Genomic DNA, 20,667 nt, shown 5'->3' with positions numbered 1-20,667 from the left:
TATTTGAGGGCTGACAGTTATTTAGAGGTTTGCAAGGTAAGGGAAAAACCTTCTAGGCAAGAATATTTTGTCTTCCCATCACTTTGAAAGGACGAGGGATTGAGCCAGGTATGCTGGGATTAGGGGGTGAGGTTAGGGTGTGAGGGGAAAAGGATTATGAAATGTGTGGCAGCTTAAAGATACTGATGAGCGGAAACTAATGTAAGGAAGATTCAGTTTTGTGGTTTTTTCCATCTTTGATAAGAAAGATGAAAAAAAATATATTAGAGGCTAGCAAGAACATGGGTATTACAAAAGGTAACCTCAGCTGGAGATTTAGTCATCCATGAGGTGTGGGAAAGAATGGTAAAAAAGGATGCAAAATGTATTTCTTTAACATTAAGAAGATACCTATAATGCTCATTTTCATGTTCATGATTTAAATGTGGGTTATTACTTTAAAGGTTTTATATGCTTTTATGTTCAGAAAACATCTCTTTCCTAAAAGTGTCCATTGCTGCAGCTCCTCTTTTCAGCTTCTGTCTGAAACACTTTTAGCTGGTGTCTCCCTAAGCTTTGAAGGCTTAGTGATACTTATTGTCTCACGTCAACAGGGGCGTCGTTAGGCCTGTTTTAGGGGGGCTGAAGCCCCCTAAAATGTGCTTCAGCCCCCCAAAATAATTATTGTGATTTTTTTTTTTTTTAATTAAACTATTGTTTTACACATGGACAAGTTATTTATAACTCTAACATGCTACATGTCATTTTAAATTGACTTCAGGGCCATGAACATGTCTTCTGATCTGATATTGACCTCAACCATGAATAAATTGAAATAAATGTGTATATATACAGTAAATATATAAATGATAATGACTTGTGTGTGTGTGTGTGCGTGCGTGTGTGTGTATGCGTGTGTGTGTACGTGTATGTGTGTGTGTGTGTGTGTGTGTGTGTGTGTGTGTGTGTGTGTGTGTGTGTGTGCATGTGCGTGAGTGTGTGTGCGTGTCAGATGGGCGTGGTCAGTGTGATGGGTGGGCCCTCAGATGAGATGATAGTATTATTATTGTATTGTTGTCATAATTAATATATAGATTTGACCAAATGTAAAAAAGTTAAGAAACATTGTTTGTCTATGCTCTGCTGTGTTCATATGAATAGTAGCAAACTAAATGAATCACACTGATTTGTTTCACTCCAACACTGTGTTAATTGATCAATGAATCCTGTGTGTATATTCAGAAAGACAGAGGTAGATGTTAATATACTAGTTATTTTTATTCAAAAAGTTTAACATATTTACAACACATCATTAGATCATTTCAAATATGTACAAAGGGGGACAGGGGAGGGGTTTGTTTTGAGGAGTAGAAAAAGGGTGGGGGGGGGGGGCTTCTCCACCTCTTCTCTCTCCTCCAGCTCATCTCGGCCTCCTCCTTTCTGTAGCTCAGTCCTATAGTTGGAGTTTTCTCCTGCTGCAGTTTCGTCTCCTTTCGGCCCTGAAGCAAGCACCTTCTCGTTCTCCTTCTCCATGTTGACCTCCACCTCACTGCTCACTTGTGCAGACTTGCTTCCAGAATTTTAGCCTTGGCCTGACAGTCAGTGAGCTCCGCCAAGCAGTCGACATAGGCCCTGAGGCGAGCATGCCCTTTCTCTACCTCCTTCGTTATGACAACATCTTTGTCTTTCAGCTGGTTTTCCAGCTGCTCCACCTTCTCCGTCAGGGCCTGGATCTCATTCTCCTTCTCCGTCTCCATCTCCCTCTCAGTCTCAGTCTCAGTCTCAATCTTAATCTCCTTCTCCTTCTCCTTCTCCTTCTCCTTCTCCTTCTCCTTCTCCTTCTCCTTCTCCTTCTCCGTCTCCTTCTCCTCCTCCTTCTCCTTCTCCACCGCCATCTTTATGATATCATCTCTGTCTTTAAGATGGTTTTCCAGCCGCCACACCTCCTCCTTAAGAATCAAAATGTTCCTGTTGGCTCGGAGGATTTCGACATTGTAGATCGTCACAAGTTTCTCCTTCTCCTTCTCCTTGTCCTTCTCCTTGTACTTCTCCTTCTCTTTCTCCTTCTCCTTCTCCTTCTCCTTCTCCTTCTCCTTCTCCTTCTCTTTCTCTTTCTCCTTCTCCTTCTCTTTCTCCTTCTCTTTCTCCTTCTCCTTCTCTTTCTCCTTCTCCTTCTCCTTCTCCTTCTCCTTCTCCTTCTCCTTCTTCTTCTCCACCTCCACCTCACTGCTACATCCTGTATCAGGCTGCGGTGGCTCCTGGTGCGGCTCCTGGTGCAGCCTTGCTTCCATCAGCTTAACCTTGGCCTGACAGTCAGTTAGCTCAGCAAGGCAGTCCAGATAGGCCCTGAGGCGAGCGCGCCGTTTCTTCACCTCCTTCGCTATGACAACATCTTTCTCTTTCAGCTGGTTTTCCAGCTGCTCCACCTTCTCCGTCAGGGCCTGGATCTCATTCTCCTTCTCGGTCTCGGTCTCAATCTCCTTCCTCTTCTCCTTCTCCTTCTCCTTCTCTTTCTCCTTCTCCTTCTCCTTATCCTTCTCCACCGCCATCTTTATGAACTCATCTCTGTCTTGAAGCTGGTCTTGCAGCTGCCACACCTCCTCCTTAAGAGCATTGATCTTCCTGTAGGCTGTGAGGAGTTCGTCATTGAGGATCTTCAGAATATCTGGTTTCTCCATGGTTCACCACAGAGAGTAGATGTATCTTTTGAAGAAGCTGTTGGATGAGTGGATGCACTATTTTCCGAAGAAGTTTCTGCTCTTGTCTGGAACTTGAAGTCAAAAGGCTTTATGTCTGCAGGTGACAGGATGAAATAGTGTGTAAGATTTAGGTGAATTTGATCAATCAAACATTCAATATAAAACAATTGACACAGATAGAGAGACACACGCAGAGAGAATGAGAGAGAGAGAGAGAGACAGACTGGCTGGTTTAAGCAAGAGATTGAGAGAGAGAGAGCTAGAGAGATTGAGAGAGAGAGAGAGAGAGAGAGAGAGAGATTGAGATTGAGAGAGAGAGAGAGAGAGAGAGAGAGAGAGAGAGAGAGAGAGAGAGAGAGAGTGAGAGAGAGAGAGAGAGAGAGAGGAGAGAGAGAGAGAGAGTGAGAGAGAGAGAGAGTGAGAGAGAGAGGGACTCCCCTCCTGCTACGTGTATCTGGTTGCCATGGAAACTCAACTGAATGCAACTGCTCTCTCCTCACTGGGAAGAGAGAAATCTAAACTCTGAGTGCACCACTCAAACAACTATAATTCAGAAACTATAAGTCCTATCTGTGAAATAAAGACATCGTGAGAATTCCAAGAATTTGCCGGACACACAGATAAATTAGAAATTTGTGAGAGTAAAAAAATGGGGCCGTGTGAGCAAGTTATGCAAGTTGATGCTCCTTCCAGAAAAGCTTTCTCTGAAATAACATTAGACCCAGTGGAGAGGGATTGTTTTTTCCCTTAAAGGAGCTACACACCTCATGTAATGTGCTCCTAGCATTAACTTAAGCTTCCGTCAACTTGTCCTTCAACACATTCAAACTACACATTAACCAAAAAATCACCAGTAAATGTTTTTTTGAAATAAAACTTCCCTCATCAATCACCATGGCACCAAGCCCCTTCGATTTGAATTTGAATCTGAATTTGATTGGCAGTGATGGAAGCTGTTGTTTTTTTTACTTTATCTTAAATACTAAAGTTAAATACCAAGGTTAATCTTCCCAATGTTACAAAACACATCGTTTGGTAGAATAAGCTGTGAAATGGGAACATTTCCTGGTGCTACAGGTGCTTTGTCCACAATGCCTCGCTCTGCCTGGCCTCGGCGACTTAAAGCTACTTAGCATCACGTTAACACATATCACTCATTAAGATAAGCAGCAGAAAACACAAAAGAAGCCAGCAACAATATTTTCACATTTGTCATAAAAGCAACAGAAAACCGCACATTATCAACATGTAACAGCAGAAGCTTCATATTATACAGTGGTTTAATTTCAAACTTGAATAATGAGCCTGAATTGTATTGGTTAGCATGCTGGGTAAATACAGAGAGAGAGAGTGAGACATGACTTACCTCAGTCAAGGTCAGAGTGCAATAGCAGCTGTCTTAAAATTTAACAGTATTTAAAGCAATCAACAGCCAATCAGAGGTCTCCTATCAAAATACCAACTTTGATGCTGTTCATCAAAGCATCAAAGGAGGTATTGAGAGAGTGTCCCTGTCAATCAAAATAATCTTCTATTTCAAATCTTAGCATCTGGTTGCTATGGTGATATAACCACCTACTGATGAGGAAGTTTTGCGATCATTTATTTCTGTAAATAAAAACAGGACGTTTCATTTTGGTGGACTTTTAATTGCATCATTCTTGCAGCATCTGATCTTTAATTTTTTTAATGGCTCCTGTCTTATCACCTTCTTGTCTTAGTATTTATATATATATATACATATTATATATATTATATATATATATATATATACAATATATATTTACATATATGTTTATATACATATACATATGCATGTATACATAAATGAAACAAAATACATTGTTCATTTCGTCGTGTAACTCTTAGCCGCAGTATTTCATCACAAACGAACATGTGAACATTATACAACCCAGGATATTTCAAAATTCAGACTTAAATAGTTTAAATTTATTTTACCAAGAGGTTCATGTTACACTGTATGGAGAACATTTAAGAAAAGACGATTTTCTACAAGTGTTTTGCAGCAGAAAATACCTTCATAGGTGTCTATGGATGAGAGTAATACAACTCAGAGCTCAGACAAAACCTAAAGAATCACGGAGACGGATGACCAATTACAATACATATGATTAACTGGATATGAAATGACTTCTACAAGAGGATATGACATTTTGATCATTTTGCGCAGCCCTAGTTTTCATTGAAATGCTTGTTCTCTCACATGAAAATACTTTGTTCTTTAAAATGCACAACAATGTTTGTCAGTAGGACTTCCTGATATCTTCCTCAACGATGAATGGACACACATTCTGTTCATCCACCGACTGCCCTACCTTACACATGGCATGAGAGTATGATTTTGAAGGTCGGATTTCAAAAACATCTCAGAGTTAATTTTTACTGTTTTAGATTCTTAGTACTGGAGATCCTTAACATCTTTCTGTCTAAAGTCGATTTTAGGTCTATTTAAGAAGACGTGTACTGTTTGTAGTGATCTATTAATGCAAAATGCAACAAATTGGTAGCTAACATGGTCTATCAATGAGGCCTAACTGGTTTGACCGCTATAGAGGCTGTTGGAATATATGAACTTCATATGAACGGCATATCAACGACAATAAAGAACCAATGTCTGCTGCAGATGTTCTTTAGAAATGTGTATTATTGTACAAAGATAACAAGAACTGTAGGAGTAACCTTTTGTACTTCATTTCTTTGTCAACATAACACACCATTCATTATGTAAGAGAAGTTTTTTATGAGATCAGATTCTGACCTGATGTTTTGACAGATTCTTCTTCAGCGTGTCTTACAGGGCAGGGCTGTAATATTAATGTTGCTCTCTGTCCTGCACCTCACGTCACCTCTCTGTTCCTCTGGTAACTCAGACCAAATGCTTTCCTGAAAATCCATGTCATATTTATACTGTATTTTGGCAAACTGTGTGCACACAGCAGCACTGGATGATCTTGAGTCTTTACTTTGTTGCTCATACTGTGAGTTATATCAGTCATTATAAGAGTGAAGTCCTTGCAAAGAGATGTAATCCCTGACACAGCCAATATTTTCAACATTATTAGAAATAGCTCTGTTTGTTTAAACCCCTGTTTATCAAACAAAGTGGAAAAAACTATTCTTCTCAGGTTCCTTTTCATCCTCTAATGCAGTGGATCCCAAACTTTATACAGTCCCGTACCCCTTCAGACATTCAATCTCAAGCTACGTACCCCCCGCAGCACGTGCGATAGGACACGAAAGAAGTTGAGCTATGCAAAACGCAAATCAAATATTTCCCCGCGTACCTCCTGAACCACTTCGCGTACCCCAGTTTGGGAACCAATGCTCTAATGCAATAAAGAGAAGAACTGAAAATAAAATCGACTGCATTAAATTACTACCAAAGATGCCGGCTTCTAAAGGCATGCACATGTATTTATTTTACAGTCATGTGCTTCTTTTAAATGATAAGCAGTGTAGTATATGAGGAATAATGCAGTGTGGCATGCATCTTAATTATCTTGACAGACACATAATGGTTTCGGGTCTTTCTAAAAAAAATGTAGCATTTAAATCCAGAGCCTAAATTAGCGAAGTAAATTTTGAAATTTAAAAAATCTATTTGACTCAATCAGCTGAATGGAAATATATTATCAGGTGCATGTAGAATATATATGTAGAGTATTTCTTTCTTTCTCTCTCTTTCTACATTTCTCTGTCTGTTTGTAGTACATTTGTGTGTTTCTCTGTAGCCATTTTGTGCCACTTCAGACTTGTGTTGTGTCTCTTAGTCTTTTTTTTGTCTGTTTGCAGTGGATTTGTGTCAAATTGTATTTGTTTGGTTAATCTTTATAGTTATTTCTAGTTTCTTGGTAGTTGTTTGTTCTGCCTTAAAAGATATAAAACAAGCACGACGATTTCCATGACTTTTATAACTTCAGACGACAAGAAATAGCAAATAACGATTCAAAGGGAGCAAACAACATGGAACCTCGAACAAACACAGGAGAAATGATACATGTAAAATGATTTAGAGCAGTCAATTATATTAATGATAAGATAATAAGATATAACAAATACGATTCTTAGTTTCAATATGTACTCAAAGGAGAGACGTTTAAATGTGCAAGAGTATTGACATGGACAAATGTGACAACTGAAACAATAACATTTGTATTGGAAGCTATCAAATCTGCACCATCAGCAAATGTAGTCATCCTTATAAATCCTAAACATCTCATTTAATTCAATTCAAAAATATATCAGGTAGCACTATTTTGACATGTGACCATCAAATACTACAAATTGCAGCACTGACTGAGCTTTCTCATAGGTTTGACCCAATAGTTAAGTCTCTGGGCTTCAGAAGAGAGTTTCCCTTTAAGTGCCACAATAAGAATCCTTTTCCAACAGTTTGGACATCTCCATCCATGACAGGTCCCACTGCACCTCCGTCACATCCAACTTGGTGGCAGGAAGCACCCCTGCTGGAACTTCCTGTTTGGAAACAGGCCAGCAGCTCCAAGTGCAGAACTTCTGGTACCTTCAAGAAAATACAACAGGCAGTGAATCATTTACTTCACCACCTGTTGGGCTTGTCGTTCATGCAGTAGAAAGTAGGAAGTCAAGACGGATGAAGATTTTATAAATACTAACCTGTAGTGACAAACGAGCCAAACAGTCAAAGGAATGACGATCAGAAGTAGAACCCCACATGAAGCAATGATCCATTTCCAGGAACCTGATCAAGACGACATAATACTTGTTTGAATAAATAAAACTGTTATAACAACAACAATTGTATTTCCAATCAACTTGGCAGACAGATGTAGTGTCAGGAAAGGGCCCACTGTATTTTGGTATTAAGCTGATCCAGTCATTTTTTAACTCTTTCTTTAACATTGTGCTTTTAAAACGTTTTCCTAGGGAATAATTCTTGGACCTTAATGAAAAAAATCTGCCGTATGTAGAGGACTGATATCTATGAGTGTGTGAAATTTGGTGCAGCTTGATTGTATTTAAGGGGACTGCTGGGCCTTGGTGAATATGCGCTCTACTGAGTCCCATTGTAGTTTCTTTCATCTCATTAGATCCTGAGGGATCCTTGATGAAAAGACAGAGCAGGAGGAGAACCAGACAACCAAAAGGCTTCACTCAATAATGGAAAATGTGTTGATTAATATTGAGTATTTCCTCCAAAACAAGTAGATGTATATGAATAAGAAAAATACCAGTGGAGGCTGGAGTCTCCTCTGATGTGAAGTTTCCTAAAAGAAACAACAGTTGATATGTGACACTGATCCACTTCTATAGAACACACAGCAGAGTGATGATGTTCAGCTGACCTCTGTCCGGTCTCACTGATAACCAGCTCTCTGGACTCTGCAGCTGTCTGACGCACACCTGTAGAAGCCTTCATCTTCCCGTGTCACATTCTTAAGAGTCATCTTTATGACTCAGTCTGAACCGGACAAACTGTTAGAGTCAATCAATGCTCCGTTTTTAAAGAAGCTGGTTTGTTTGTGTTTGCCGCTCTGATGCTGACAACACAAGGTGACATCGTCATCCGTAAACACAGGGGAGGCTTGGGTCTTCAGAATGATGTCGCCATCTGTGGAAGAAAAATAGAACGCAAGATTGAACTCCTACTTCTTTTAGCCCCTAAGGATGCTGAATTTTTGCGGGCGCAAACATTCAAAATTCTTAGGGGCTAAGCCCCCCCTTTCTTTCAAACCTAGAAACGCCCCTGCACGTCAACATCAGTCCACTTGTACAATTCCTTGCATTCCCCTTTGAGAACAGACCTGATCGTAAAAAATCCGCTATGGGTGCAAACAAAAGAATGTAACCGTACACTTTGTAACAAAGCCTGACAGGTTTTATTTTCTCTCTCATAAATAACACTGAACAAGCATCGTACAGCGATAAATATCCATATTTATACACTGTAAAATTCTCTCTATTACAAAATACAGTATATGTGTAATGCACTTGATACAGATGGGGAAGTATTGCATTTCATAGCACCAAACGGGACCCTTTAAAGTTCATGAGCTCATACTGTAGTCCCCTGTAAGAGGACAGGTGTGCAGTTACGTCCCAGACCCAGATTCAGGTCTTGTGTGGGTGCCTATGAAATATACTTCCCTAGGAATCAGTTGTTGCATAACTAGATCTAAGTTAAATAGAGCCCACCTAGAAAGAACCAAAGCCTTTGCCGTAAAAACTGCTTGTTTTTCCAAAATCCTTTTTCCTGGTCGAGAAGCTGAAATATTATGAAGCGTGCCCGCGGTGCCCAAACAAGTTTCCCGTTTCTATATTTTCTAATCAAACACGGTGTAATGTCCACTCCTCTCCCACTTCTGAGAGGAGCAGCTGCACAATTCACACTTTTTTTGGAGAGCAGGTACAGTCCACTGCTGTCAGATGAAAATCTTGTGTATTTATATTTTCCCATTTACAATAATTTCCATGCCTTTAACAAGGGAGGAGAAGAGAGTACATTTCATGAAGCCCGCAGCCATAAAAACATGATCTCATCTCTCTCTACGTAAACGTTCAATTCAAGTAGGAAGCTGGAAAAATGCTCAGGTGCAATTAGCAAGATTTTCATGTAACAGGAGTGGGAGGTTGATCGCAATTATAACGTGATCAGCGGGCTAAGTGACTCTCCGAACAAAGCGTTGAGAAGCTGAACAGGCTGCTCTGATCTCAGAGGTGGTGTCTCACTTCCACGTCTTAGTCAACACAGAGATGTCCGTCAGAGGCAGGAGGAGGTAAAAGGCAGAAACCTGGGAATGTTGAAACTCAATCTTACAGAGGAACAGGAATTGACCGACGAATCAAATGCAGTTGACAAATATGTCTGGAACTTTGGATGCAAAAAGCAAATCCTCAACAACTGGCTGAAGATCTTATTGGTGGGACTTCTATCTGATTAAAATTTCATTTTTTTTTGCTCTCGACTTTCAAACATTATTGCTAAATTCAGACACGAAGGGGCCCTTTCAACCAACATACAGCATGAGAATAACTTGACATCTTTTCAGACTGACAGCATGGAATGTGGGAAACATTAACCCCATGTAGGGACACAAAAATGGATATTTCATATAGGAGCCCTTTATATTCCTCAATCGGATTTTGACTGGGGAGCAGCATCACAATAATTGATGTAAAAATAAAAAGTATCATCACATTCATCGCTTTAGTATTTGATTGTCAGCTTCTGAGACCCATGTTCCATCTCCTGACCAAACAAACCCCTTCCCACTTTAACTTATCTTCATGAAAATAATGTCGTCGTGGACTGTGCATACGAATATGCACGATGAGAGTATGTCGATGTGTCATCAAGAGAATAAACATTAGGATTCTTCACAGGTCATTTCTATCGTTATCAACATTATTCAGTAATAAAATAAAGTCATAAGTCACACAGCCTCAGCTCAGGTGTGGCCAGTGTTACAATGTCTAATAAACTTTATCAAATTATGGCACATAGAAAATAACAGCCTCTTTATCTCATCCAGCTTACTCCTCTTATGCAAGTAAAACCCCCCCAAAAACAGCTTTGTGTTATTTTGTCATGCATGACATTTCATCTCTGATTAGTTTGGTTTCAGCACTGTAATATATGACATTCACACTTTCTCACTGATGTATTGCACAGCATTGTCAAAACTATCTTAAGCAAAAACTATGTATTCAATTTAAAAAAAGCGAATGTAAAACCAAGGTAGTCATAAACTTTCAAAAGAAGGCACAGCCACATGCTCAGTTTCTGCAGCCGAGCATGTGGCTGTGCTGCTGAGGAGCTGCTCGCCCTGTGCAGTTCCACTTTCCTGCCAGATCCGTTCCTGAGTTTCCTGCTGTGAATTCTTCTCCCCTCTCCAGCTGCTGCTTCTCAAAACTGCAGAAGTGCTAAAATGATCTGCGGGCAGGGGGAGGCCAAATCAGCTGATGTGGTCATAAGCAAGTCAGAGAGGCCTGTAGGACTCGCTGCTCCTCGCCCCGCAGTCCCAAAATAAGACACTTCAAAATTAACTGGACTAAAAAGCCAAATTCTTACAAAAAACGTTATTAATGCCCTTATTATTTACATCATCGTAAATTAACACGGGACCTCGACAAATCCTAAAATGTCCTGAAATTAAATAAAAACAGATGTAGTATGAGTTAAAAGGTGCATAGGTTGGCATTCTTTTGACACTGAAAACAATTCCTTGGTTCTCTAGAAAGCTCCAGATTGCACATTCATAGTTTTAGCAGTCAATGCCAACAGTTTTTTTTTTCCACGACTCACTCGCTTATTCAGCCCCTGCTGATTTCTCTTGAAATCCTAATTTCATTGACATCTCCTGTAACAGTAAATGTTAAGTACCTTGATGAAAATAATTCAGATTAAAAATAAATTCCCACAATAAATCACCTTGAATCTATTTTCATCAACAGCTCTTCTTCAAAAGGCGCGTGGTCCCAATACTTGTTGAAAAAGAAAAAGTACCGTGTCTTCAAAAATTTGAAGGTGTACACTTTAGAGTTTTCCATCACATGGGTGAAGACGTACCAAACCACCAGCGACGGGTTTCGGGCCGTGTCTCAGACGGCCCCCTTCAGATCTGTCGTCTTACAGCTCCGTCATAGGAGCTACCGCCTCATGTAGTTAATTGAGGGTCACACCACATTAACGCAGTTTCCACTTCCAGCTGTCGCCCTCTTGCTGCAGTAGGTGGAGCTGCTGTGATTGGTGGAGGACCCGTTCATGTGGGACGACTTCAGCTCCATCTGGCATGCGGCGAGGGCGGCGTTGAGCTCTACCTGAGCCCGGTGCACGACGTAGAACATCAGGCCGATGCTGATGACAATCTGCACAAGACAGAGGAATTCACGTTTTGAGCACAGTGTGGTGTGGTGAACTGACCTGCCTCATGATCTGAGGTGTTTCTAATATTTAGCTCTATCATTAAATATCCCTCTGGTATAAGGACAAAAATATTAGATTCAGTTATCTTGCAACCAGCTTCTCTAAAGCTCATCACTGAGACCTCGTGCCTTGTTTGTTTGAACTGCACAAAAACTGGAGTAACATTCTTAATTTGCCATAAATAGGGGGTTATGTTCCGGTCTATTTCTCAGCTGGGAGCAGTTGGCAGGCAGCCAGAGGACACTGGGATGGTAATGTTCCACAGAGGCGTATTTCCCGAAATGTGAAAATTAGTTGTTTACAGTGACATCATCAGCTGTTAAAAACTCAGCGTGCAGCCTTTCTATCAATTTTAAAAATGGATTTACCGAGGAGAAGTCACGTCATGTTCAGTTCTTCATGAGACACTGATACCTTGAGCAGACCCTTGACCTTTGAACGTCCCAGAGAAGCCTCCCTGTTCCCTGAACACTTGTGGGTATTAAATGAAGCTGAGCAGGTGTTGGGGATGCGGTTACAACTTGACCTTTGGAACCAGATAGAATTGTGGGTATAGTTTGCACAAGTTTAAAGGGTTTAAAATTCACACTCTGGCAGTTTACATAACTAAATGTTAAAGGAGGAAACATTGGCTTTGCACAGTGGGACACAATGTGAGAGGATTAGTTGACATAATCTATGTATTAGGAAGCAAAGAAAATACACTGAGCAATCAACACCTTATCTTTGGTGTCAGCAAACCAGTTTGACACAAGAATCCTGCTCACACGTTGTTCTTAGAATGGTCCAATAGGTATTACAGCATTTTCATATCTTTACTCTATCTGCAACAACTCACCTGCAGGGTGAACACAAAGTAGCCGCTGATGCTCTGCTCAGCGATGACGTCCTCCATGGTGCGGAGCGTGGTGCCCAGGTAGGAGTTGAGGAGCTGGGTGGGCAACAGACCCACAGACGAGGCCACCAGGTAGTTTGGCAACGACACATCTGTGATCTTGAGACGGAAGCAGCGAAAACAAATTGAGATACAAATCACATGATTTAAGCATTTTGATTGACAAGTTTTTTTCTATAGACTAGCAAACACGACAGTCAGCTATTACACATTCATATTTAGGCTTAGGGTTGAGGTCTAATATAACTATGAGTCATCGTTACCTCCACTAAGAGTTTATGTTGTTTGTTGGCAGAAATACACAAAAACGACTGAAGATATTACCGGAAAGCTTGGATGGGTGATTCATGGGTCAAAAAAAGAACAAATAAAATGTTGGTGCAGGTCTAAAAAAGAGGCGGTTTTTAACTTTGAAATAATTTTTTCGACATTTTCATTGAATCACAGGGAATAATTCATGGATCTTGATAATAAAAGAATCTGGAACATTCAGGAACTGATGTTTATGAGTGTGAGCAATTGGTGCAGCTTGATTGTATTTAAGGGGACTGTTGGGGGAGGCATGTCCTCCACTGCGGACATTTCTACTTTCATTTATAAAACCACGTTTTTTAAAATCACTAGATATTGATTTGGATCTGCACCAAATTGCAGATACACACACAAACACAAACAGACACACACACACCTGCTAACTAACAGACATACGAACACAGACAAAGTCATAACCTCCTCGGCGGAGCTAACTACTGAAATGAATCCTGGGTAAATGAGTTAACACAGGCTTAGTTCAGGTCATCCTCTTGTCTTTAACTTATGTTGAGCAGCATCTAGTCCTTGGGGCACATTATATTTGTAATCCTGATGACAGTGTTGATCGTTTTAAAACATTTTACACAATTGTGTGACAAACTCATTAATTTTCAGCCAAATTAACCACAAACAATCTGGAACACAGATTATCAGATTCTGGTTTAATTCCCTAAGAGGTGCTATCACATATCCAGCTCTGGGTATCATCTCGCTTCTCCAAACAGTCACCTAAATACAAACGAGTGCATACGTCGCTGTCACCCTTGATCCCTTGATTAACTGATGACATAAGCCGAAGCGCGTTTGTGCTGGCTGTGGGAGGATGTGACCTTGGCACTGTGACTAGGCTGTGGCTGATAGCAGCATGTCCCAGGCAAAAGGACAAGAAAACATTCGTGCTAGATCCAGTCCAAGTGTCCCCTCGCAGTGATAAAACCCAACCTCCACTCCTGTTATCACAACACGCACTGATAAGACCTTGACTTAGAACTCACAGGACACTGACATTATCAAAACCTGGTTAATCGTCAGTTGTTTTTCCTCTACAACCATACAGTGATCATGTAGCCGTCGCTTCTACTGGAAAGAATAACACTGACGCGTCCGCACTTTGTGTCAACACAGTCAAAACGCCTTCGGTCAATCTCTTTGCCCGGCATGTGAGCCTTTGAGAAATGCACAAGACAAAAAAAAAAAAAAAAAGAAGGAATGCATTCTCTTTCTCCGAGCCGTCAAGTGTGAAGCACATGTCCTCTGATGTCTGTTCACACCAAGACATGGAGCAGCTGCGGCACAGGAAGGCTAGTCGTTGGTATTTGTATAACCACGCAAGAGAATTCCCGCTGAGCCTCCTGCTCGTTTCTGAACACCGGTTCAAGATAATCTGCAAAAACAAGGGGAAAACAGCCCATCCTTGGCTTGACCTGATTTCCGCAGAGCAGCAGTGATGCAGCTCTAAGTTTGTGCTTGTAAACAAAACAGCAAGTAGGGTATCTTGACTGCTTAGTAAATTTCAGGTTTGCTACTGTGATGCCGTTTCCCTTTTTTTAAATCGTGACACACAGGGAGTGTGTAAATCTGCACAAACATGTTTGACTGGAGTTTCGAAGCAATTCATCACATGACAAATTCCCCAACTGCTTCATTAGCTCATTACTTTAACAGTAGAGCAATGGAGCCAGGTTTGCCCTGCAGCAATAAAGGTTATAACGCTGCAATGAGATAAAAATCATCTTTTATTATCCTATCCTATCCATGTTTAGACCTCATCCTCACAGGATTCACGAATATTTTTTCCTGAGCTGTCCCTTTGTTTTGCTGACTGCTGCAGTATCTGTGTCGTTTTAGGTTACCTGCCATAATGTAGCATCGACCACTTCAGCAGGGAGAAGTGGGGGGGGTCACAGTGAAATACAGCCTCACTGTTAAAGTGCTTACCAAGGGCAGAGAGAGAGAGAGAGAGACAACACATAACTCTACTTTGAACCAGTACTCGTCCGCGATTGGTTTCACCAATTATAGTGGGGGAATTAAAACCATAAAGATACAATATCAGCTCGGCCAAATTATTAAACTCCAGGTGAGATGGATTACAATGTGTGCGAACTGAACCCTCCGAGCCAGGAAGCGATAATGTGGCAGAGGAGGCAGGTGGAGTGAGGGAGTTAAATTATTAACCTGCTCCTGGTAGAGTTGAATAAACTCTCTGGCAGTTGAGTTATTTCAACATAAACCATCTTTAAACATTCTAGTATAACAAAAAAAACAGCAGTTTGTTGCAGAGACGTGTATCTGAGTATATGACAATATATCAATACATTACCGGAAATTGAGGAACAGAAAGGACACAGAAGTTTATTTTAACTATAAAGTATCCTTGTAGCTATTCACATATTTAAGGGAACTCTCTGAAAAGTGTAATATGAAATGATAATTTATTTTTTGAATTTAACATCAGTATCAGCCTAAAAATCCTGTGGTGTTAAGGCTGTTGTTAGATTAACTTCACACTGATATAGATGCAAGACTCTCCCTATTTCAAGCGTACACTATCTATAAAAGGCAACAATGCCCCAAAAATATCTTCACAAAATCTGGTGGGGAAATCAGGATTTGATGAGTTATATTTTAAAGCAACATTAGTTAATCAACTCACAACAAAACATACATTTGATATGCCTTCATAACTATAAACTCCCCAATGAGTCAAACTCAGACAAAGTGCACACACAAGTTTAAAATAACCAGAGGAAATGTGACAAATTCAAATAAGAATCTGCGGTTGAGCCACATGGAAGTTGGGATCATTTCCCCATGATGTGTGTGTTTGCTTTTCCCTGGAGATAATAACCATGAAAAACTCAAAAGCAATTTGTATAAGACAGTAAATTAGCTTGTAATTAACAGTCTGACTGAGTGATTGAGTGGCACCTATCACACCAGTGAGGGTGATAACAGCTGTGCAGTCTGTTCCCTTGACTTTGACAAGTCATTTACACTTTTACAGAGGGGAACAGAAAGATCAATGTTGAGCCCTGATACACACTATATAGATATTTTAACCTTTGGTCTCAGAGCTATGTTCTAACACGGCGCCTGAGGTAAAAACCAAAGTCAAACAGGTCATTCAGGCAAGAAAATAACTCTGCTAGACGTGTTAGTCCCGTTTCAAAAAATAAATCTCTTTTACAGATTAACTTCTGCCCACACTGTGGAAATAATACAGAAGAATCATTCACTTGTATTTCAATCTTGGAACTGCAATATGATTCCTAAATTTAAGTCACAGTTCTATCCCCGGTGGCCCAAAAACAACTTGTGGGAGAACTTTTGTTTTTTTGGGCCTTCTATTTAATGCTAGTAGCACTGGAATCCAAGATGCTTCTCAGATACCAGTGACTCAGACAATGTACTCGTACAGCAAAGTGCCTGTGGAGCTGCTTGCACCCAAATTCAGCTGATTCTGGGATGATCTCATATCACTGCTGCCAAATGACTATTTTCACTTATCTGAGGCGTTGTCATGTGATGTTCGATGTAAATTAAAAAAAACATTATTATTTCGCCCCATAAACTGCATGTTAGTACTCTACGAGTAATCATCATCATTCTGAACATCCAGTTCCACAAACATGTGATGCACCAACAATTAAATCTAATACTAGATTTAAACATATATCATTTGAATGATACTGTATGGAATGTATTTATTAATTATATTCCCCTCTTAATAACAATACAAGACAAAATCATTTAGCAAAAGGCAGCTAATCAAGCTAGTGGTCTGTTTACCATAATTAATTTGGTGCGTCATCTCTCCTCACACAAATGTGATTCGCAATTACTGATCAACAAAAATAGAAAACTCTCCACTCCAGTGCAAAGCCTGTAATAATCATGCAAAACAGACGATGTACGACAGCAGCGCTGAAGTTGTTTCTACCTTGTGTGTCTGAGAGTCACACATGTCCTCATGGTATAATGGCATCCTGGAGAGAGCAGGAAGTACCACAGAGGCGGTATATTGGCAGCTAGTCAGATTTATATGTGTTTAAGTGTGTGTGTGTACATATTATGTCACCATCATAATTTCACAGTTATGCTAAATGCAGTCCCTAAAGTTAACACGTGTGTAGTTGGGCTCTTGAAGATAGATGCGCCACTCAACGCTGTCTGGGATATTGTTGATGAGGACGGAACAAAACAATGGAATAAAGTAAAAACTCGAGATACCATGGATTTAAAATATACTGGAATTTAAATAAAATGATGCAGCTCTGATGCAACTCAATGTTTATTGTGTCGTGGTTATGGGCGTTTGTGCAGAGCTGTCAAAAGCCAAAGCTGAGCAGCCAATGAATCTCCGAGCTGACGAGAAATGTCTTAACAAATCAGTCACCCCAGAAAACTGGTTTTGCAGCCTGCAATTACTGTGCTTCTGAGAACACTTACGTCATCTCCTTTTCCAGCCTCGGGCCTGTGCATCAACCCCTCAACGCTTTGAGCTATGAATGCCTCTCAAGTTCCCCACTTTGCAAACACTTCTGCATGTTTGTGCTGCTGCTTTTCCTCCACACTATTTGAAATCTCTTCCCATCAAACACTTTTGCATAGACAATGGAATGTTGTAGAAAACTGAAGCTCAGCGTAAAATAAATTTAACATTAAATAAAGAGAACCTGAAAAATCATTAATTTGATGATGACTTTCATCCAGTTGCTGTCAGACATGTCAACCGTTGTAAAATGTGTGTTCTGTGTGGTATTTAGGTAGGATAGAGTCCAACTTAACTCAATAAACAGAACTTTGTACTTTGTGACCAAGTTGATCCTTGGACGCATTTTCTTGTAAGTTAAATTGTCGTGATTTTAAGGTTTTAGATGAAAGTTAATTTTCATCAAAAACTTTAAGATGAAAATTAAAGTTTTCATCTTTAATTTTGATGAACCAGAGGCTGGTTAATTTTACCAGCCTCAAAATACATGTCAGTCAAGTATTTATCTAGACTGACATGAAAGCCCTTTCAGATCTAATATTTGTATATACATGTGTGTACAATGATGTACAGGTCATATTAGTTCTTAGCCAAACATTGTAGAAGCTATTTCACCTATTTTCTTTTTAATTTTTGTCTTTTTATTTCATTTATAGTCTTTAACAAGCTTCTTACTGTATTTATGAGACAAGCTAACATAGGAAAAACATATGAAGGGAAGTCCAACTCCACGTAAGAGATGAAGTATCAATGAGTTGACTGTGAAGGGTAATCAGCCAGTATACATTATTCATGACACACATGAATGTCAAGGGCCTCAGGTTAAATGTAGTAATGCAGCTGAGAGCGATACCCTGGTACTGCTCAGGTTTACAGCAATCAGCAACAATATAAAGAAACTTTGTGGCGGATTTGAGTCTTTTTTAATTAGTCAAGCCATTATAAATAAATGAAACTACGAAATTGCAGTTTGTTGTAGTTCACATGGTCAAATTAACTTGAATGAAAATAAAACGCTGAAGAATTTAAGATTTTGTAAAAATTGCTTGCAAACCCCAAATTATGCAATAAAACAGCAGTACTTCAAACTGAAAAAAATAAGTCATGTCCTTCAGTGAAAATAGATTCATATTTATCTAAACACTTCCTCTGCCTACAAGAGAAAGGGGGTTCCTTCCTCTGCGGGCCACACAGGAAGTATCACATGTAACCCTGCTTCTGCCTACATCTGATTTCCTGTGAGGCAGGTTGGCCTAACTGCAAAAAAAATAATTTCTCTTTAAAATCAAATCCAGAATCTGAACTGGGACTGATTTGCTGAACCGTCCTGCAGTAGGTTAATGAGCTGTGCTCCTGGCGGGTCCACTGCTGTGAGTGGAAGAGTTTATAATGGACACTGCAAAGACTGTCTAATGTCCTTCTGAGGGGAAAGGGAAACAGCCGACTGTGGTGTTTTTCATACTCACCGAGAAAACTGCATTTTGAAGCCCAAAGGGAATGGGGGTGAGTCTCGCTAAGGCCACAACTTTGAGTCCACTTCCTCCCTCCACCACTCGTATGACAGCACTGAGCTGTTCACTGTTCCCAACCTTGTTCAGCACCCAGTCGGTCAGTAAGCGCTTGCAGACCAGGTGTGCCACAAAGGTCCCTATTAACACTCCCACCATGACCAGTCCCATGCCCAGCACAAAGCCGTAGAGGTAGCCAGCTGCCACATTAAGAACAATGTATCCCCATCCGCAGGGGAACGACACAATAATCAAGCCGACGATGAAGAGGAAGGCCCCGACGAAGCTGTCCAAGCTCTCCACCCAGAGCAGGAGGTCCTTGAGGTATTGGCGCACGAGGGCGACCGAGGAGAAGCACACGGCGGTCAGGATGCACGCCAGCAGGGCCCCCTTGAAGCAGAAGGTGGTGATGCAGCAGGGGTGTCTGAAGTCTCCTCCACCGCCGGCGAAGCTCGTCCCCCCCAGGTCACCGGTCACCTCCGGGTCACCGTCCGACTTCCCCGCTCCGGCTCCTCTCTCGTCGAAGGCGCTGCAGATCAGGATGTCGATTTTGTCACAGTCCTCTGTGGCAGTCCTCTGTAGCCAGCGGTTGAGCTGGATCTGAGCCTTTCCCACTGCATGCTTCACAAGCTTGGTGAGCAGCTGCACAGTCGTGGCCCCTGACCCCGACATGTTGGCCCTCAGATGAGCTCTGGGGGAGCAGCAGATGAAGTGTCCCACCTGGAGACAGCTGTGAGGTTAAAGGTTCCAGTCAGTCCTTACACACTTTATGTTGGAGATGAATTCACTCTGCAACTGTGCAATGAGACACACACGTGAAATCCGTCACTGTCATTGGCCATCACACGAGGTGACCGCTCTAACCGGGTTTATCTGGGCTCCACCCGCGGGGCTGCGTGCCGGTCCGACCACTTGAAAGAGCCACTTTGAATACCTCTGTCTGAGAAACTCGCCATGTTTAGAGTTGTTGTGCCCCCTCCTCTCCTCTCCTCTTCTTCCTCCTCCTCCTCCTCTTCTTCTTCTTCAGCTTCAGGACAGATGATGGAGGCGGGGGTCAGGACAGCAGGACACGAGCTGCGAGGGCCAACAAGTCCGACACGTCACCGGACTGAGACCAGGAGCAAAACAAACACAAACTTTTTCCAGCAGCAGCCGCCCGGAGCTAACGTCAAGCCACTAGCATGATTTCCAGCAAGGCTAACTTTCTCCCGTAAGCTAACTAGCTCTCACGGCTGCAATGCACGGACTCGAGCGGGACCCGCAGCCCCTGTGCACCCGGACGACAGAGCGGTGGGGTCGGGTGTTAAGACGCACTTGCTCGGGTCTCCGGTAGCGGGCTGTCGTGGCTCCTTCTCGCCGTCGCTCCTCCGCGCTGGAAGCCGCTGATCGGGCTCCTAGACCACTGTTTGTGTCCCAGAATGCCAAGTAAACCCGGGCCACGTGACACGCCGCCGCGCCCCCCTCCTCCAATCACAGCGAACCCGGCGGTCCATCGCGAGACTTCGTCACAGACCCTGTTTGTTTTGGATCAAGTCTGTGAACAACACACATCAGCCACATAAGCAAACACAACTACTATACAACCACGTGATGCTGCGATCACCACTTCAGCTTCTTACTGTTTCACTTTAGAGCAGCTATTGAGAAATGAACAATTAACAATGAGGTTGGATCCAGTTGCTCAGGAGCCAATAGTGAGTTGTGTTAATTAGGAGGAGGAACTATTTTCAGGAATTATGCTTAAATCAGCATAATGACAGTAGTATTCACATTAGATGAAGGTTAGTGCCAGACAAGTATTGTTGCTTCTCCCTACTCCTTTTTGACATCATGAAAGTCTATTCATAATTTAT

At 41.4% G+C, this 20,667-nt stretch overlaps 1 protein-coding gene across 6 annotated transcripts; it reads right to left on the bottom strand.

The window, feature by feature from the left end:
* Nucleotides 1–4,606: 4,606 nt before the first annotated feature.
* tmem64 (transmembrane protein 64) lies at nucleotides 4,607–20,215 on the bottom strand. 6 transcript variants are annotated; one of them, XR_008342275.1, is made up of 7 exons: nucleotides 18,773–20,215; nucleotides 12,443–12,598; nucleotides 11,248–11,546; nucleotides 8,024–8,289; nucleotides 7,910–7,945; nucleotides 7,335–7,419; nucleotides 4,607–7,221 (listed from the first exon to the last, which is right to left on the bottom strand). XR_008342275.1 is itself a non-coding variant. In XM_053446506.1 (3 exons), exons 1-3 carry the CDS (start codon nucleotides 19,484–19,486, stop codon nucleotides 11,355–11,357), a joined length of 1,062 nt encoding a protein of 353 aa, XP_053302481.1. In that variant the 5' UTR covers nucleotides 19,487–20,215; the 3' UTR covers nucleotides 8,535–11,354. The 6 variants fall into 6 exon arrangements, 2 of the variants coding, with proteins under 2 accessions (XP_053302481.1, XP_053302482.1); XR_008342274.1 differs by having other exon boundaries at nucleotides 7,335–7,945; XR_008342276.1 differs by lacking the exon at nucleotides 7,910–7,945.
* Nucleotides 20,216–20,667: the final 452 nt, after the last annotated feature.

Source organism: Pleuronectes platessa, chromosome 18, assembly GCF_947347685.1.
Source record: "Pleuronectes platessa chromosome 18, fPlePla1.1, whole genome shotgun sequence".
In the NCBI taxonomy this organism is placed as follows: Eukaryota; Metazoa; Chordata; class Actinopteri; order Pleuronectiformes; family Pleuronectidae; genus Pleuronectes; species Pleuronectes platessa.
This window is presented reverse-complemented; position numbering and strand designations above follow the sequence as displayed.